Source organism: Camelina sativa, chromosome 15 (genome assembly GCF_030686135.1).
Source record: "Camelina sativa cultivar CO46 ecotype springtype chromosome 15, ASM3068613v1".
Taxonomy (NCBI): Eukaryota; Viridiplantae; Streptophyta; class Magnoliopsida; order Brassicales; family Brassicaceae; genus Camelina; species Camelina sativa.
Window position 1 is genome coordinate 31,369,135 of NC_141894.1, and position 18,751 is coordinate 31,387,885.

General features: G+C 33.1%; 2 protein-coding genes, 1 long non-coding RNA gene and 1 pseudogene across 4 annotated transcripts; 2 read left to right on the forward strand and 2 right to left on the reverse strand.

Annotated features, from left to right (window-relative positions):
- The first annotated feature begins 174 nt into the window (after positions 1 to 174).
- Positions 175 to 677, forward strand: LOC104747923 (uncharacterized). The gene is made up of 2 exons (XR_761274.2): positions 175 to 295; positions 396 to 677. It is a non-coding gene; the product is annotated as an uncharacterized LOC104747923 (long non-coding RNA).
- Positions 678 to 3,295: 2,618 nt separating this feature from the next.
- On the reverse strand, positions 3,296 to 5,465 carry LOC104747924 (uncharacterized; annotated as a pseudogene).
- Positions 5,466 to 11,159: 5,694 nt separating this feature from the next.
- On the forward strand, positions 11,160 to 13,299 carry LOC104747927 (protein CONTINUOUS VASCULAR RING 1). The gene is made up of 7 exons (XM_010469634.3): positions 11,160 to 11,474; positions 11,903 to 11,955; positions 12,052 to 12,161; positions 12,246 to 12,413; positions 12,514 to 12,611; positions 12,728 to 12,854; positions 12,962 to 13,299. The coding sequence occupies exons 1-7, from the start codon at positions 11,304 to 11,306 to the stop codon at positions 13,051 to 13,053; spliced, it is 819 nt and encodes a 272-aa protein (XP_010467936.1). The 5' UTR covers positions 11,160 to 11,303; the 3' UTR covers positions 13,054 to 13,299.
- On the reverse strand, positions 13,275 to 16,504 carry LOC104747926 (protein tesmin/TSO1-like CXC 6). 2 transcript variants are annotated; one of them, XM_010469633.2, is made up of 7 exons: positions 15,814 to 16,504; positions 15,615 to 15,698; positions 15,321 to 15,498; positions 14,879 to 15,226; positions 14,688 to 14,758; positions 14,145 to 14,605; positions 13,275 to 14,051 (listed from the first exon to the last, which is right to left on the reverse strand). In XM_010469633.2, exons 1-7 carry the CDS (start codon positions 16,098 to 16,100, stop codon positions 13,723 to 13,725), a joined length of 1,758 nt encoding a protein of 585 aa, XP_010467935.1. In that variant the 5' UTR covers positions 16,101 to 16,504; the 3' UTR covers positions 13,275 to 13,722. The 2 variants fall into 2 exon arrangements, with proteins under 2 accessions (XP_010467935.1, XP_087342983.1); XM_087486857.1 differs by having other exon boundaries at positions 15,615 to 15,684; positions 15,814 to 16,172.
- Between the last annotated feature and the right edge of the window lie 2,247 nt (positions 16,505 to 18,751).

Here is an 18,751-nt window from a genome sequence, read left to right on the forward strand (position 1 = left end):
CTCTATTTTTATATATATAATTTCAATTTTGAATCCGCTTTCATCTGTGTTGTTTATACATTAATGTAGGCATTGACTAATATTAAAAAGATAAACCCACACTAATAATGTCACATGACAAATGGCTATAATAATTAGGAAATAGTATTAAATTGTTTTGGCTATATATATATACTTGAACTTGAGGAAACAAACTTACACCGAGACATTTGTTGACTGAAGCATATTAAAATGGTCTCTACACACAAATGCTTGTTTTTCACATTTCTTTGTCTTGCTCTTCTTTTTAATCAAGGTCTTTTTTTTTTGTCCTTTTCTTTTCAACATGTCACTCATCAATATTAGTTTTTGTGTTCAATATTAATTGTCTTTGAACTCTTCTTTGTTATTTAAAGGTCTTGCGACAAGAGAGATATTTTCTACAAAAGACAAGACTTTGTATGCGATGAAGGATGGCGATTCAGCCGATCCATGTGGAGAGATAACAAACTGCGACCAAAAATGTGTCGACCAAAATTTCCCTAAAGGAGGATTGTGCTTAGCATCTACTGGTGATGCATCTACATTTCTCTGCCTTTGTAAAAGTACAACTTTCAACTTTTATAATCAATACTAATAAAAATAGAAGCTATAAGGCCATGAATGTTTACAAGTTTTAAAGTGGTTTTTGAATTCTAGTTTTTAGTTTTTAGATTTTAGATTTTGATTTTAAAACTAGAATCGAAGAAAAATTAAGAAAACTCCTCTTATCTTCTGAATCTCAAAAAATATATATTAAAAAAAAAAACTAATAAGTATGTCCTTTAATATTTTTTCCAAATTGGATGTCATAGCCAAAGCAAAACATATATAGTCTTCGCTTATTACAAACGAGTTAAAATGCAAAGCTTACATATAGTCTTTGCTCGTCGACCAAAAGACTAATTAGACAACTAATTTGTCTTCTTCTTCTTAATTTAATCATCACATAAGAATCCAAAAGACTTAAAAACAGAAACGTAGATAGATAACAAAAAGAGACATTGCATCATCTCCATTAAACCTGCGATTAAAATCGCTAAACCTATACATATCCAACTTGCTTCTTCTTATATGCCTTGAGTCATCACATAGGCCACCTCCTTCGAAATGTCACTCTTCAACCTCAACAACTCATATTCCTTGGCCTCCACCAACTTCAACTTCTTTTCAATTCTTTTCTTAGTCTCCATCGACACTTTACTCCACTTCTCTTTCACAGAAAACTTATCCACACCAAAACCCGCAATAGTCCGAACCAGAAAAGACTCCTCAAACAAATTCGAACACTCAGAATCTCCTCCAAGAATAACAATATCCTTCTCTTCTCCAACATTATCATCACCACCAGATTTCAAAAACATGACTTTCTTCAATTTCTATATAGAAATATAGAAATATAAAAATGATAGAGTATATTCCTATATTCTATCAATATATAATAATTTGATGCAAAACAAGCAATAATCCACTAAAGTATGCTAATGATGGTTGGAGACACTCGTAGAAAGAATGGTCAGTACAGTTGTGAAAAGACCACATCATCTACTATACGATTTCTATTCCATAATATGGCTTTGGGTTCCTATCCTATCCAAATTGAAGACAAAAATCCAACAAATTGAAATTATATGATTGACTTCAACGAAAAATGATATCTTATATTGATCATACAATCAAGACATTTACAATGTGAGAATTCTCAATGAATCAAGGAATGAGGAAGGAGATCTGAAAAAGAGTTCCAAAAATAGTTAAATCTTTGTTTGTCTTCTCTGATCAAAATGAGTGCAATGCTAGAATGCCAAAAAATAATATACCTTGCCATAAAACAAACTGGATATAATCTATATAATTTATATAATATTTTTGAACTTATTTTATAGATGTTTTTAAACACTCGCATTCTAAGTAATTTATAGCTATTCTTGCAGCCAAACATAGTATTAATATTATCCATATTTTTTTCTTTTAAACTAACAATATAGATATTTAAAAGATTTTGTTGACAAAATTTAAAATCATGATTCTCCAAACATTTTTGTTTGATTCTTTTTTTAATTATTTTGAATCATCATATAATACATAAAATTCATAAAAATCTAATTTTCTGCATATATTGTAACATGAAAATTTTTTTAAACGGATATATATTATACAGTTAGTATAAAAAATATATGTTCAACTTCCCACATCAGCTATGTTTAGAGAATGATTTAAAGTCATTTCATAAATAAGATCAAAATGAGACATGTGTTTGTCTTAAGGTACCTAATGTACATGTTCTACTACAGCTGAATTGTATTTTGTATGTAATTGAGTATTATCCTTTTATTTTAATTTTATTTGATTTTTTTTATGGCAAGAAATGGTAGAATAGATTAGGGAGTGTCATTAACGTACGTGTAGAAAGAATGGAACATGTTATAGTGGGAAATAAAAATTAGAAGGGTTTAATCAAATCTCATTCGTTGAAACTTCGAAGATATCAATTGTGTTTTCAATTAATTACGTACTTCCTTTAACTGCATATTGATATTTGACATATAAACTAGATTTAGAAAAGAAAAAAAAAAAATGTTAACCAGCATGTATTGTGATTCAAGTGAGATTCGAGCTAGATTATTATTAATTAAGTAGCACATCCTTGTTGGGATAGACCTAGTTGAAGGCAAATCCAGTAAATGTCCATTATGTGAAAGTCGAAGACTTTATTATAGTATGTACCATTCTGTTCTAGAGTTCATATTCGCGGAAATTTTCAAAATCTTCTTCACACGTCAAATTTATTAAGGTTTGACAATATTTTCACGAACAAGTACGTACCAATTCAACTAAAATTTTTGGCTTACACACCATGATGAATGCTTATTATTATCTATTAACATTAATCTTTTTCTTAATATAGACATCGAAATATTTGACTACATCAATCAAGTATTTTGTACCAACTACAGCACCATCAATCAAGTATTTTGTACCAACTACATCACATTCCTCTCATTGTATAGTCGAATTACTTTGGCATGATTGCTAAAAAGTTATTTTGCCTTAGTGTTACGTTGGCATCAAAAGTTTATCAGTTGTATTATTTCGAACTCTGAGAACTTCAGAATTGATTGCAAATCAACATATTTCGATCAACGGGGGGTTACGGGGATTAACGAGGAAAGAAAGAGATTGTAGAATAATAATTTTGGCTTTTGTCTATTAGGACAAAAATAGAGAAAGAAAAAGATAAGGTATGAGAAAACGAGGCTTTGAGAGATCACAGAACAAAACTAAAATATAGAACTTCCTATTATAAAAACTCAAAGAAAAGTGATAAAACGATGGTGCTAGCTAGGTTTAAGCATACAGCGGCTTGTGTATGTTTTATTATTCTCAGTCATAAACGGCAAGCTTCTGATACTCCTCACCTTTGATGGCTAACCCCATGATATCTTCAGGATTCACGATCCCACCTTCTTAACAGAGTCAGTAGATTCTTGGAAAACCCGCTAACCAGAGCCACTCCTTTCTGCTTAGCCGCCACTGGTGTAGCCGACGAGTCCCTCAGGTTCCAAAATACTATTTCCGGAACCTTCTCAAAACCCTTCTCTTTATACTTCCTCTGAACCACCTCATAATCCGTCTCCCACTTCTTCTTGGACCGTTCCTTCGATTTTTTCAACCGTTCCTCATATCTAGTTTCGTAGTCACTCTCATCACTCTCATAAGCAGTCTGGTAGTCGCTCCCGGGGTCACTTTCGGAGTCACTCACCTCCCATTCCCAATGGTAGTTTCCTGTCGCATTATCGAACTCCATGTCGCTGAACACAAAGATCCGCTTGATCATCTCATCATCGGTTAGGTTATTCTCGACTGCAACATCAAGAATACGATCAAACACCTTCTGTAAATCCGTGTTCCCTCCCCAATCCATTCGTCTGATAAAGCGAGTCTTTTCTCTCAGACTCGAACCTGTTACTACATGCAGCTCCGGGTTCTCACTAAAAGTGATAACTTTCCCTTTCCACGGCTCTTCGTTAAGTTCCGAAACCAACAACCCTAGCGCCACACAAACCTCCATAGGTGTACCTGACATGCTTCCAGAGACATCACAAACCGCCAAAGAACTCTTCATCTTCCCTTTCTTGGCAACATCATCAACCATTCTCTCCTACTGAAGCTCTGCAACTTCAGCACCGACTTCTCTATCCTCCAGTTGGCTGATGATCTGATGAGGAAGCAACGCGCCAGCCGCAATCTTCTTCTTCCCGGCTTTCACATCCCCCAAAAACTCTGTAAACCTCTCCAAATCATGTTCCGCAAAGTGCGTTCTATAATTCTGCATAGCCACAGAAGCAACTCTATTGTACTTCAACAAGTTCCATTCTCTTGCACTCATGGACAACTCAGGCAACTCAAGAGCTTTATGCAACGGCACAAGAACTTCTTTCCTCAGCCTATCTCTAATCCTATACGCGTAATGCGCTTCTTCGATTCCTTGACCATACTCATCTCTAGAAAACATCCTTCTAGCAATAGCCTCACATATCAGAGTAGCCTTGTCATAAGAAGAATCAACAGAAGGACACCACTTGGAAGCTAACCCAATCTTATTCGGCTGATTCGAATTCAAATACTCCAAATCCGATTTCAACACATCGGCAAACAAATCCGCAGTTCGATCAAAGAGTAATCTGTAACTAGCATCAGAGTTATACCTCTCTAGCGCCTTTTTCGCCTTTTCGACCTCTCTCTGTTTCCGCAAAGCCCTAGCCTTGATCTTATCCACAGGACCACCAATCTCCTCAACATTTTCCAGAATCCGATCTTCAAGTTCACCGGAAACATCAGACCTTTGCTCACACGTTCCTTTGAATCTCCTCTGAATCCTCTTCCTCCAAACTCGCTTTCTCCCTCTCCCCATCTGTTGATCACCTTCCAAGATCCGGTACAGAATCTCAGGCAAATCTTTGAAATACCCAAAATCAACAAGAGAAGGGAGATTCAAAGCTAGGGTTCTTGGGTGATTCTTGAAAAGCCAAAGGGCAGCAGTGTAAAACCCTTCTTTATCTGATTTCCCGGTTCCTCTGACACCTCTGAGATTGCAGACGAGCTTCAACGTAGTCAAGGGATCGTGAGTCCAAGAACTCTCAAGCCTTTGGATCAGATCACCGGGACATGTGTCGGGGACGATGTGGAAGAAGAAATCGAGACATGGGCTCCCGGAAGAGAGAAACGTCGGGGAAAAGTTTTCGGTTAGACCCATCAATCGGAAACAGGGGTTTCCAATGAATTGACGGTGACTGGGTTGACGGTTTGTAGATCGCCGGCGACGGAAGGTGGGCCAAGAAGGATTGAAGTGGAAGAAGCCATTGTAAGAGAGAATTTGTTATTGTGGGTGGCGATGATGGTCTCAAGAGTATATCTTAGGGTTTTCTATTCTGATTATTATATAAGGAGATTAGCTTGAGGAGCACGTTTTAGAGACATAGTATATCTTTATGCAATTTATTTATCAATATATTATCAACAAGTGGTAAACAAATCACTTTTGTTTCCTTAGCAAAATTGGAAAACTAATAAAAAGTTTCATATACTAATGTATAAATAAAAATTTACTTTCCATTTACTAAAATTAATGATTTAACTATTAGTATTTTCTTTAAATTAAAATTAAAACTTACAAAAAAATATAATAAAGTATACACATGTTGACTTACGTATGGTCAATTAGATTTCAATATGTATCTAAACTATTTAATTCATTTAGCATGAAAAGTGTTCAATAAACAATGTATAATTTTAACCAAAAACGATGCATTCACAATAACAAAATAAGTAATTGATTTAATACTAACTAGGAGATATATCGTGCTAATATAGTACAAGTCAATCTAATAATAAAAATTATTGTTATATATTTTCTAAAAAGGTTATTTTTTTGAGATATTATTTATTTTTTAATTCTGCTATTGTTTGGTGAAGTTAAATATATATTTTTGAATACTACTTATTTTACAATTTATAGTATTTTAATTTGTTTGATGTATAATAGTTTTATATTGTTTGTTTGTTGTATTTGCATCATTATTTGTGAAATATTTTAAAGTAATAATTATAAAATTTATTAATTCATCGACCGCATAGATTTAGTTTTACCACATGTGAAAAATTAAAACACATATTTTTTCTTTATCGATTGAGTAATATATATTTTCTTTAGATATTTAAATCGCAAGATATGCTAGAAAAAAAATCTACATATTTATTAATCATAAGTACTATATGATAATTCAGAAATTAGTAAATAAAATAAATGAAAGATGATAGGAGTCATAATTTAAAATCTTAACAAAATCTTCCAAATATAGTTGTTAAAAGTAATCATATTGTACATTCTATATAAAATCTTAGTTTCTAAAATTCTGGTTTATATTTTTTAAATTTATTAATAATTTTCATCCATAATTAATTAAAGAGGGAAAATCGTTTTTTAGAAACTAATAATTATTTAAAAGATTTTATTAGTTTAATATTAAAATTACATTTTTACCTTTATTGAATTAAGCATTTGCTTTAGGACTAATGTCATGACAATGTAATTTTTTACACTTTATAAGGTTAGTTTCATATTTGTATTTCTCAATTAATATAGTAGGATTTCAACTAGATAAATATTTTTATTTATTGTTGCATTGTGGTGTACTTTTCTTAAGTGAAAATATAAAACATTTAAAAGGTAAGTTTATATGAATGAATTTTGATTATTTGATGAAAATTTTAGTACATTTATATTTATCTTTATAAACCTCAATGTATTTAAAATTAGTTTGGCATGAGCTAGGTAAATTTTTTACTTATTACTTTATTAGATTACAACAAATGCATTAAAAAAAATGTCAAATGTCAAATGAATATAAAGTATTCAACTAATTATACTTTATTAAATTTTTAATTAAAATACATTTGTTGATTATTGTCTGTTATTAAAATATAACTAGTAAAATTTACAATACCATTGTTCATAACAATTATTTTTTGTTTTATTTAAAATTTTTGAACTTTCATTCCTTTATCTATACAAAAATATTTTATTATTATTATTTATTTTTAATAGTATGAACTTAGATGGTATTCTTTTTGTTATTATTTTTGATATTGCATAATATTATTTTGATATTATGCAAAAATAATTCAAAATTTTAACATTTTAAGATGATGTGCTTAGAATTAAAATACAAGTCTATTGTGATGAAATACTGTACTATAATTGTATCATAAGATCGTTTTATCTTGGCCATCGGGGTGTATTGAAATATGAAAAATGCGGAAGATCCGTAAAAACCAGTAATGACTATGGTTAGCTAACCTAATATGTGAGGTTCATCATTTCACAAATTTATCAATAAAATCTTGCCAAAAAAATTGAAACAACCCTTCCCGTTTTTTTTTTTTAATAAATAATAAATAATAATATAATTAAATAACTACAACTAGTGGTCTCATACCCACTAGCCACCTAACCACATTCACAATCCAACAGCGGAACCACATACCAATAAATAACCAATAAAACAATATTCAATAACCAAATAAGTAATATCCAGCATTAATCCCAACCAGCATAAATCAAACAACCAGCAATCCTAACAATGCTCTAAGACTCAATTCTAGCAACCTAACAATGCCAGATAACCATACAATCAAGTCCCTAGAACATCCTCCTCTTCATTGCCTTTGATTCCACGATCACACTTTGCCTTTACCTGCACCACAAACACAAATTGAGATGCATGAGTATTTGATAAACACTCAGTGAGGCAATCCTCCCATCTACTGGGCTATACACACAAGCAATAAGATCTCTACATGCCACAAACAACAATCAATAAAACAAACCAGGCAATATACATAGCATGCAACGTCCATCGTAACTGAACAAGGGGTGTCGACCGACACCAGATGGTGTCGATCGACACTGACTATCTGGTGTCGACCGACACCCTGCCCGACACTCCCGAAAACCCTAGTTTGCGTCGACCGACACCTCCACATGGCATCGTTCGACACTCGCTAAAGTCCCGAGCCGTCCTCGCGTTGGTGTCGACCGACACCCAAACTGGTGTCGACCGACACCGATGCCGAGCAGCGATTTCCCTCGATCAGAAACTCCGAATCTCGCCTCCAAGCTTCTCCAATCCGCTCCTTGCACTCCCAGAAGCCAAACCCAGCCCAGACAGCAACGAAATATCATAGAGAACTCAAAGAAACAACCACATAAGCACCAAATCACATAGAATCTAGAGATCTTAGCTTAGATAAGCCATGGTCATGCACTCACCTCTTGCAGGAAGATTCTGACCAACAAGAACGAATTCCCTCACTCCTAGCAAGCTTCTAGCACCTTCCCAGCCTTGGATCTCCCAAGAACAGCAAGGAATCTCTCAATCTCTTCCCAATAGCTCAAGAACACTCTCTCTTTGTGTTTTCTCTCAAAAACGGCGAATAAGACAAAACAACACGACCCTAGGTCGTTTTCTTCCTTTAAAACTCGATTTAGGGATTCCCTAAACCAACCACGCAAACCGGACAATTAAAATTGAACCGACCAAACCGACCACAATTGGTGTCGATCGATGCCTCACTAGGAGGTGTCGATCGACACCCTTACCAAAATACCAAAATTTGGTTTGCGGGTGTTACAAAAATAGATGTAAAAAGATAAGAGTTACTAAGCGACGTGATAATTAGCTAAAAAAAAATGTTATCACTCAATCCTCTCTTTCTTTACTTAAACTAAAACGTTTGTCTTTATGTTTGTGAATAATAAATCTATACTATTAATTGGGGAGCACACTTAGGAATACAAAAAAACAAAAAATAAACATGACATATATCCATGTTGCCAAACATGTTCAATTACTTATATAATTAAAAATAAAAAAATAAACAATATATGGTAAACAAAAATTGTTAGTCAAAAATCTAATATTTATGGAAACAATAATTACGAAATTAATTATAAAATAAAGATTACCCTATATTTTTGGAAATAGTTTAAAGTTTAAAGTTTGCTTCCATAAAAATCAAATAATTTAAATCGAAAATTATATATATATATATACAATTAATTGGGGAGCACACTTAGGGATACAAAAAAACAAAAAAAAAAACATGACATATATCCATGTTGCCAAACAGGTTCAATTACTTATATAATTAAAAAAAATATATATATATGGTAAACAAAAACTGTTAGTCAAAAATCTAATATTTATGGAAACAATAATTACAAAATTAATTATAAAATAAAAATTACCCTATATTTTTGGAAATAGTTTAAAGTTTAAAGTTTGCTTCCATAAAAATTAAATAATTTAAATCAAAAATTATATATATATATATATATATTAATTGGGAGCACACTTAGGCATACAAAAAAAAAAAACATGATATATATTCATGTTGCCAAACAGGTTCAATTACTTATATAACAAAAATAAAAAATAAACAATATATGGTAAACAAAAACTGTTAGTCAAAAATCTAATATTTATGGAAATAATAATTACGAAATTAATTATAAAATAAAAATTACCCTATATTTTTGAAAATAGTTTAAAGTTTAAAGTTTGCTTCCATAAAAATCATAGAATTTAAATCGAAATTATATATATATATATATATGTGTATATATATGTGTAAACATATTTGATTTGATTTTAAATTGTGAGATATTTACGGAAATAATAAATCAATTTAATACAATTAGATAGAAACAAATAATCATATAACTATAATATTAATTAGGAAGCACACTTAGGGATACAAAAAAAAAAAAAAAAACATGACATATATCCACCATTTAAACAAACAATCAGAAAGTTTCATTTAAAATAATTAATTACAAAGTTATATTGTGAATATGTAATTTTTATGAATGCAACCTTTACAACTTTGAAAAAGTTTTTTATTACTTCTACATGATCAAATTGAATTGCATATACTGTTTTGACTCATTATTTTTTTATTTTCTTTTATTTTTACCAAACTAATAATAATATTAATTTTTAAATATTTTTAACTTCATTTTTTATTTTATCAATACTTATTATAATGGGCTTCTATAATTATGGCTCCTAAAGACTTTGGGTTGAATTAAATTAGAAAAATTTATGTTTTCTGTCAAAATGTATATATTATAGGCCTTCTCACTATTTTTAATAAACTGTCTAATGTAAACAATTTAAACAAATTTTTAAAAATTAAAAACCCTGCACAAAAGTGCGGGTTGGTCCATAGGTTTACTTCACAGAAATTAACCCCAAATAATTTTAGTTTTACTAATAACATAATTAATTAAGAAATATAATGTAGAAGGAAGATCAGAGACGCGAACGAGTAATTTTTAAAAAAATAAAAACATTATATAAACTATTTTTCATAGAAAAAAGAACAAGAAATAAATATATCAAGATGAGATTATAAAATTACAATAGTTAAACTAAATTTTATGTGAATCCAAAATATATGGTGAAGCGGTTATTATTTCAAACGTTTAGAAATTTGATGAAGGTAAACCAATATAAGTTCATGTTATAAATGTTATACCAAATAATTATATTTACAAATAAAATGTTATGTGGATGTGAATCTTTTACCTACTTCCTTATTTGTTGGACTAAAATATACAATCTCAAATTGATAAAATATTATTAAAATTACAGTTATAAGATAAAAGGGACATACCGTATATGGGATGAGACGGGTTCCAGAAACACATAAACATATATACTATCTTTCTTTTACTATTTTTTAATGTACTTAAATCTAAACATCTTCTTTCCAAACCAAACTGAAAATAAATTGGTACAAAGTTAGATTATGAATGTTAATAACATTTTTAACATTCATAATTACAAATGTAACTCTGCATAATCTAAACTTAATTACAAACTTAATTGTTTAAAATTAACCCCGCACGTATGTGCGGGTCCAGTCCCTAGTATTATACTACATTAGACTTGATTTTAATCAAATATGTAAAAAAATTAAAGATAAATCAATGTGATATTTTTTTTTTACAATTATATGATCTCAATTATTTTTTTTTTTACAATTATATGATCTCAATACAATTATATGATCTCAATAAAATTAGTTATTAATTTCTATTTTTTGTATTTGTCTTCTTTTACTTATCTTTTTCTTGTTTAAACAAATAAGACAAATTATTTACTCAAGTATTTCTCTCTTCTCCGACTTGATTTCCTTATCGCCTGAGTTTAACGGCGATGGGGGACGAGAAGCCGGCGGTTGTGATGGCCAATCGAGAAAGAGATCGAGAGCTTCTGATTCCCGTCGCTGATTCCGGCGAAAAAGACGATGGTCCTTCGAAGCCTTCTTCTTCTGCTTCCTCTTCCTCTTCTTCTTCTTCTTCTTCTTCGCATCAATCCAGCCACGAGGTCTAGTTTCATCTCCTGATCTAGAATCTTGTTCTTCGTTTTCTCATTTCAAGATTCATGCTAAATTAACACTTGAATTCGATTTATAGTAAGCTCTTAGTTCCTTTCAAGATTTAGTCTTCACAGATTTGGGGGTTTCTGTTTCCCCTTAGTTCAGAATCTTGGAGCTTGTTTTACCCTAGATTCAATCTATCACCAGAACACTTTCCTTGAACTTGTGTGAATTAGCCAAACTTTGATCTTTATTATGCAGAAGCTTGTAAAAATTTGACCTTTCCTGATTGAGTCAAGTATGAATTTGCATTCCTAGTGTTTTTGTTTGGATCTGTCGATTCTTGAGTCTTGTGATGTTTATGGTCATTCATGTTTTCAAGCATATATATAACAAATAGAGCATTGTGGTCTGATGCTTTGGCTATTTTCTGCAGACTTTAAGCTTGTTCATTAGGGGTTGGGCGTCCAAGAAGTTCATGACAGGCTGGTAAGCAACACTTGAAATTTTTTGCCATTTGATTGTGGTTTTCACAGGATCAGAATTTGTGCTGACAGTTTTTGAAATCTCAATTGCTCTTTGCAGTGTTATCCTACTTCCTATTGCAATTACTTTCTATATAACATGGTGGTTTATTCACTTTGTGGATGGATTCTTCTCTCCGATATACGCACAACTTGGAATCAACGTATTTGGTAAGCATTTGAATGGTGGTCCCTCTTTATCGAATCAACTACTTGATATTTGTTTCTGACATGAGTTTTGTTTTGGTTTGGTAGGTTTTGGTTTTTTGACTTCCATAGCATTCATCTTCTTGGTCGGTGTGTTCATGTCTTCGTGGTTGGGAGCATCGGTTCTGAACTTAGGAGAGTGGTTTATCAAGCGGATGCCATTTGTTCGTCACATCTACAACGCCTCTAAGCAAATCAGCACTGCAATATCTCCTGGTCTCGCTTTGAAAAATCTTATTCTACAATTCAACATTATATAAGTTAATTAAAATTTTCTAATCTCAACTTGCTCATATCTATTTTTTTATCTGTTCAGATCAAAATACACAAGCTTTCAAGGAAGTTGCAATCATTAGGCATCCCCGAATAGGCGAATATGCATTTGGCTTCATTACATCGACTGTTGTTCTCCAGGTGAGTGAAACTGCTTGGTTCAAGGATTTAGTTATTGTTCTACAGAGATTGTTATGAATTGACTAAATGACTAGATCCTTTCTATACCAAAATGTAATAATGCTCTGTCATTGTAGAACTACCCAACCGAGGAGGAACTTTGCTGTGTATATGTTCCCACAAACCACCTTTATATCGGAGATATACTACTTGTCAACAGTAATGATGTTATCAGGCCGAATCTCTCTGTCCGGGAAGGAATAGGTGAGATTTCATAATCTAAACTCAGCCATCGTGTGACTTATTGTCTGTCCTAGATGTGTTGTAGAAAGCTACTGAACTATTTACACTCATTTATTCTTCATCTGCAGAGATTGTTGTATCGGGTGGAATGTCAATGCCACAGATTCTATCGACTCTTGATAAACCTTCGGCCTCAATCGACAGAACTACAAGTCTATAGTTTCATGCAGAAGACTTTCTCTTTTTGTTGTGGGTGACGATGAGTGTGTTTGTCTCTGGAGTCTCTTCAGTATTGTTGTAATATTTCATTTGTGTTTACTAAAGTGTATAATGTAAGGTAGGTCTCTCTTCTTAGATATGAATCACTCCTGAAAATATTATTTTTCGCGAAAAAGCATTGCGAATTTTCTGTAATGACAAAAGATGACTTAAACCTCGGAATTCCAAAATTTGATTTTATTTTATATATGCTTCAAATCTCAAGCAGAAGTAACATCAGATCTTCTGTATTCCTAAATCATATCGAAATCAGGCTAACACATGTATGTTCCACAGTAAACAATCACTGTGATTGCCGATGGTAAATAGCAATGTACACAAATAGTGACAACAATTTGTAAAGAGACGGCTCTTATGAATCAAAGAGAAGAATTTGGAAGAAAGAAAAGAAGAAGAATGCCTAACACAATAAAATTGTATGAATAGTTATATAATAATAATACTCTCTAAGCACCTGCTAATGTGCTGAAGCTGCGACTTCTCCTTTGTTTTAGAATATCTAAGAGGAAGAAAACGGTGTTGGTGGCATTACCTCGTAAGTCAGGCCTGGAGAGGTGGATGCAGCTGCATTTCTGTAAAGTCATTTTTTCCTAAAGGAGTAAATATTGATTCAGAGGTCTTTCTTCTCAGACAAAGCTGGAGTTTTATGAAGTTGAGTTTGTGCGGATGTAGTTGTTGTTGTTGTTGGTGTTGGTGTTGGTGTTGGTGTTGGTGTTGGTGTTGTTGTTGGTGTTGGTGTTGGTGTTGGTGTTGGTGTTGGTGTTGGTGTTGGTGTTGGTGTTGTTGTTGGTGTTGGTGTTGTTGTTGTTAGCTGGGAAGGTTGCTTTATGGTTTGAGAAACTCCATTCGCAACTGGTCTTTGTTGAACCACTGGCTGGACTTTGACGGCAGTGTGCGCAGGTGTATCTAGATTCATTCTTGAAGAAGAAAAATTTGATTCTGCAACAAACAAACAAAAACTAGGTTTTAAAACGTGAATCTTATGTTTGGCTATATACCCCATTTTCTTGATGATCAAAGAAATGTCTTTACCTTTTAATTCTCCGCAAGAAATAATCTGGTTAAGGCAGTCACGGAACTTGGTTAACACTACTTTCTCCTGTTCTGCATAAAACTGGTCTTGCCCGCCGTTTGGTAGCTGTGAGGTAGGCTCCACCGAACCATTAGGTGAAGCTGTAACCATTAACATAGTGTCTCGTTCGTCACACATCAATGCCAAAGTGTCTGGAGATAGTGACCTCCCTTTGGAGCCATCTGAACTGGAATCCTCTGGACCAGATTTATCAGCTTGATTTCCACTCGCAGCTATCTCAACCTCGGTACCTTTATTATTGCCTTGTCCTTGATCTTGCACAGAAGAAGACACGGAGGTTTCTTTCTGATCTGCTAACCGTTTTTCTGTTAATGCCTTTGCAGCTTCCCCAGCTACAGCAACCAGAACAGAACAGAGTGCTTTCACATTCTTCGGTTGAATAATGTCTGCCAAAAGAGACCTTCAAAAGAAAACATATTTATGATTCAGTTTCTGCAATCCCAGAGAAAAGATTTAGCTTTGTCAACACATCAGAATTCTACCTATATACAACTTTGGATGGGCCTCCAGCACGAGAATCAGTTTTCAAAGATGGGGTTCTTCCAGTATTTGCCTGATACCAATAATTATAATATAAGATCTAACATTTCACTAACCAAGGAGGAGAGATAAGGAAAGCATATAGAATATTAACCAGACCAAGCAAATAAAGTTGAGGTTGTAACTGACTTACCTGGCCAAGCCTATGAGTTGGTGAATCTTTGGTTCCTTGGTTGTAGAAAAACTCCTGACCTTTCTTTCTCTTAGGACCTGGAGCAGATGCAAAGCCATAGGAACCGATAGCTCCAGTTATGGCAGCATTAACGTGTTGGAGATAAGCCATGTTGTGGGAATGTTCACCGTGAAAGAGCGACTGTCTATCTTCACTTCCTTCAAAGTTTTTGCAATCCAAACATTTACAGTTCTCAGAACAAAGAATATTTGCTTGAAAGCACTCACAATACTTCTTAAGACATCCTGATTTCTTGCAGTGACAGCCTTTGTAGTGTTTCCCTAACATCACAGGTTCACCAACCTCCTCCTGCAAATAGAGTTAAAAGATTTAAAAGTTATCCAACAACCTTAAAGATTTAAAAGTTTTAAAGAGCATTAACACAATTAAGTAAACCACATACCCTGCTATCTCGTCCGCCGTGTGGACTGTTAGCAATCTTAGGCTTGAATGCATTTGGATTCCGATCCAGAATTGTTTGAACAGCTTCTCGTCTCGCGGTGTCAAATTCAAGGTTGTTGAAACAATTCACACAGTTGCAACCATCACAGTAAGTACCGGATGCAAAGCATTCACAGTACCTAATCAAAAGACAATACATAGTGCTCAATTCGTATGAAATCTGTATATCACCAAGTAACAAAACATAAAATACGAAAAGAGTAGCTCATAATGGGTTAGATGGAGAGAGACTTACAGCTTCAAGCAGCGTGAGTGTTTACAGTTACACTGTTTCTTCTTCTGAGGGGTTCCATCTCTAGTTTCCCCTACACCCACAGCCCTATCCATTACGAAAAATTCAAATCACAAATCTCTTTAAAGATCTATGCTTGCTTCAATCCCCAAATCAGACTTCTCAAAAAAGTTCAAATTTTTGAATAAGAAAGAAAACTTACGGATGTCTAATTGGGACGTGAAGAAGCCCCTGAGGTTGTGGCGGCGGTGGAATCGGAGTCAACACCGTCGTCGTCGAAACAGGTCGTGCCTGACTGGTAGTAATAGGCGGCGTAGCCGTCACAGCAGGTGAAGGGATTGGTGATGAAGCAGCAGCAGATGTGACGGGAGCTTGATTAGAGTGAGGTGGATGCACCACATGAGTGAAATCGAGCTGCCTCGCCGACTTCATCGAGTCTTGTGTAATCACCTCATCCTTTTTTGGCGGGAGTTTGTCTCCTTCTCCCATCTCCCACAAACACACACAAAACCCAGAAAATTTTCCCCCAACGAAATTAAGAAAAGAAAAAAAAAAAAAAAACCCAAAATTTATAAATCACCAATTCCAATTTTTGAGAAAACACGAAAATCTCAAGATCTGATTTCACCCTTAATCCCGTTTCTATGTAGAAGAAAAAAAAACCCAGAAGCCGAATCGTCGTCTACTTTAAAAACTTTTTTTTTTTAAAAACGGGATTTTGAAATTCGAATTTATTGATCTAGACTTAGAGAGAGGTAAAGGAAATTAGGGTTTTGAAAGGTTTAAGAAGACGAAGAAGAAGAAGAAGAAGAAGAGAGATTTGGTAACTCAGCGAAACCAAAAGAAAAAAAAAAACAGAGAAATTGGGGTTTTTCTTCTTCTTCTTCTTCTTCGTCTTCGTTTTTTTTTAATTTTAACACTCATCGTCGTCCTCCCTCTCTTATACATGTTTTTGAAATTTCAATTTTTCTGGATTATATTAGACGGTTAGATTTGTTTCGCATTTTGATCGTACGGTTGTTTTTAGACACGTTGATCCGACGATTACTATTCATATAAGGTTTGAAGTGTGGTTCTTACTTCACCGTCCGATCCTCACAAATTATACTAAAAATGTAATTATTAGAAAATTGTTTTTGAATAGCAGTTTTGGCCCTGCTCTTTTTTTTATTCACGAAATTGTCGTAATCTTTTGTTTGTAATGTTCTTGCCCATAATTTAATATTTGGGGATTTATGGAAACTGAAATAATGATTTGTAAGTAATCTTTTTAATTTACTTGTATTTCTTATGTCATCTCATACTTTATTAATCTGACAAAAAAGAAAAAAGTCTAGCAAAATACATAATTGAGGTTTAATTTTCTTATGACTAATAATGATAAAATTAATGTTTATTTAATTTTAGAGTATAGCTTAAAAAGTTGACTAAATTTGTGTCTAATTTTGAGTAGTCAACCAAAAAAAGGGATTTATTTTCTATAGAGTTGATAATTATTTACGTAATTACCAAAAGTTAAAAGATTGTTTTGAATAATTTCTCCCTTAAATAGCTACTGAATCTTAGATAAGTATGTTGATAATTTTTTTGTTATATAACCCCACAAACAAAAATAATTGTGATTTAAAAGCCAACAACAAAAAAACTGACAATCATATACCACCTATAACCGTAAAAAAGTTCATAACAGTCAATCAAGTTCCTCATCAAAGTTATATTTGTACCATACCCCAGAAATTGTTTAGCTTTAGTTCTTTAGTGATGTGTGGTTTATCAGTTTATGTATCTAATTTCCCTCTATAGTAAACCACTCAATTCTAAAAGGATTTTTATTTTATTAACACTCTAGCTTTAACTCCTTGCTAAACTCAGGTTTAGATATCTTTTTTATATTGGGCTTCTCTTATCGTCAGCTGATATCTGGGACAAACAAAAAGTTTTGCGAGAGACCAACTTGTATACTTCTTTTACCACGACGATTGATTATCTTTGAGTTTGTGTTTCTTTGCAGATGAAGAAAAGAGAAGCAGAGAAGAAAAGAGACAACAGACGGAATTACAAGTTCCCAAGGCCAATGTGGCCAAGGTATGTCTTGGTGAGCTTACTAACCAACTCACAAGGTTTTATAGAACATTTATAATTGAGTACAAGAGATCAGGAAGATGAAAACTGCTAGAGAGCCTATACAACCGAGCCAAGGAGAAGATGAGTTCTCTCTTACTCACGCTCAACGATTTGCTGTCACCTTACTCTTTACTTTGTTTTATACACCTTGTGGACGCTTTCTTGCCAGGTCACTCCATAACCTAGGTGAATCGAACTTTATCACCGCCAGCATAACAATGAATTCGTACACTTCAGCTAAGTGACAAACCAGAGTGTTGACCAGCCAAATATAGGCATTACCGAGAACAACTTATCTCATGAGCCTTTCTTCAAACCCAAAAAGCCCATTAAACTTGTCTCTGGTCCATTAGTCTGAACTCTGAAGTCTGAACTGGACCGAAAACTCACACAACTATTATGTTTTTTTTTAGGAAATGGTTCAGTAAATATTACAAGTCCCACCATAGCTATATTTGGTGTTTTAGTAGGAACATCAACTACTATTAAGTTGAAGCCCCTTCACTATAAGGATACGCAAAGGTGTATATTATTAGCATACAAATTAATTATATAACCAACTAATGCTTCTTCCTTAAGTAAGTTCATTTGTATAACATTAAGGCTAAGCTAAGCCATAAATTTCATCTTAGATCTCCAAGACTCAATCCAAGACTTTTGATAAGTATAGGGATTTTGTAGTGGGTTAAAAGCCTAGTCGGGCCTAAATCCGAAATGAATACAATTGTCCATCGTTTAAGTCCAAATTTGAAAACTCCTATGTTTTTTTTTCTGAATTTATGCTTACTTACCATGTATTTGTATTTTGTACTCCTACTCTTTTTATTTTCATATAAATCTTACTATATCTATTCAACTAAATTCCGTTTGTAGTTTACAAAAACTGAATAATACAATTATTTTGATGTAAACTACCTAAAATTTGCTAACAACTAAAAGTTTTGATGCCATTGATCAAATTGGGTGGGATGGATTCTGTTACATATTGGTTACTGTTATTGGTTATTATAAATCGA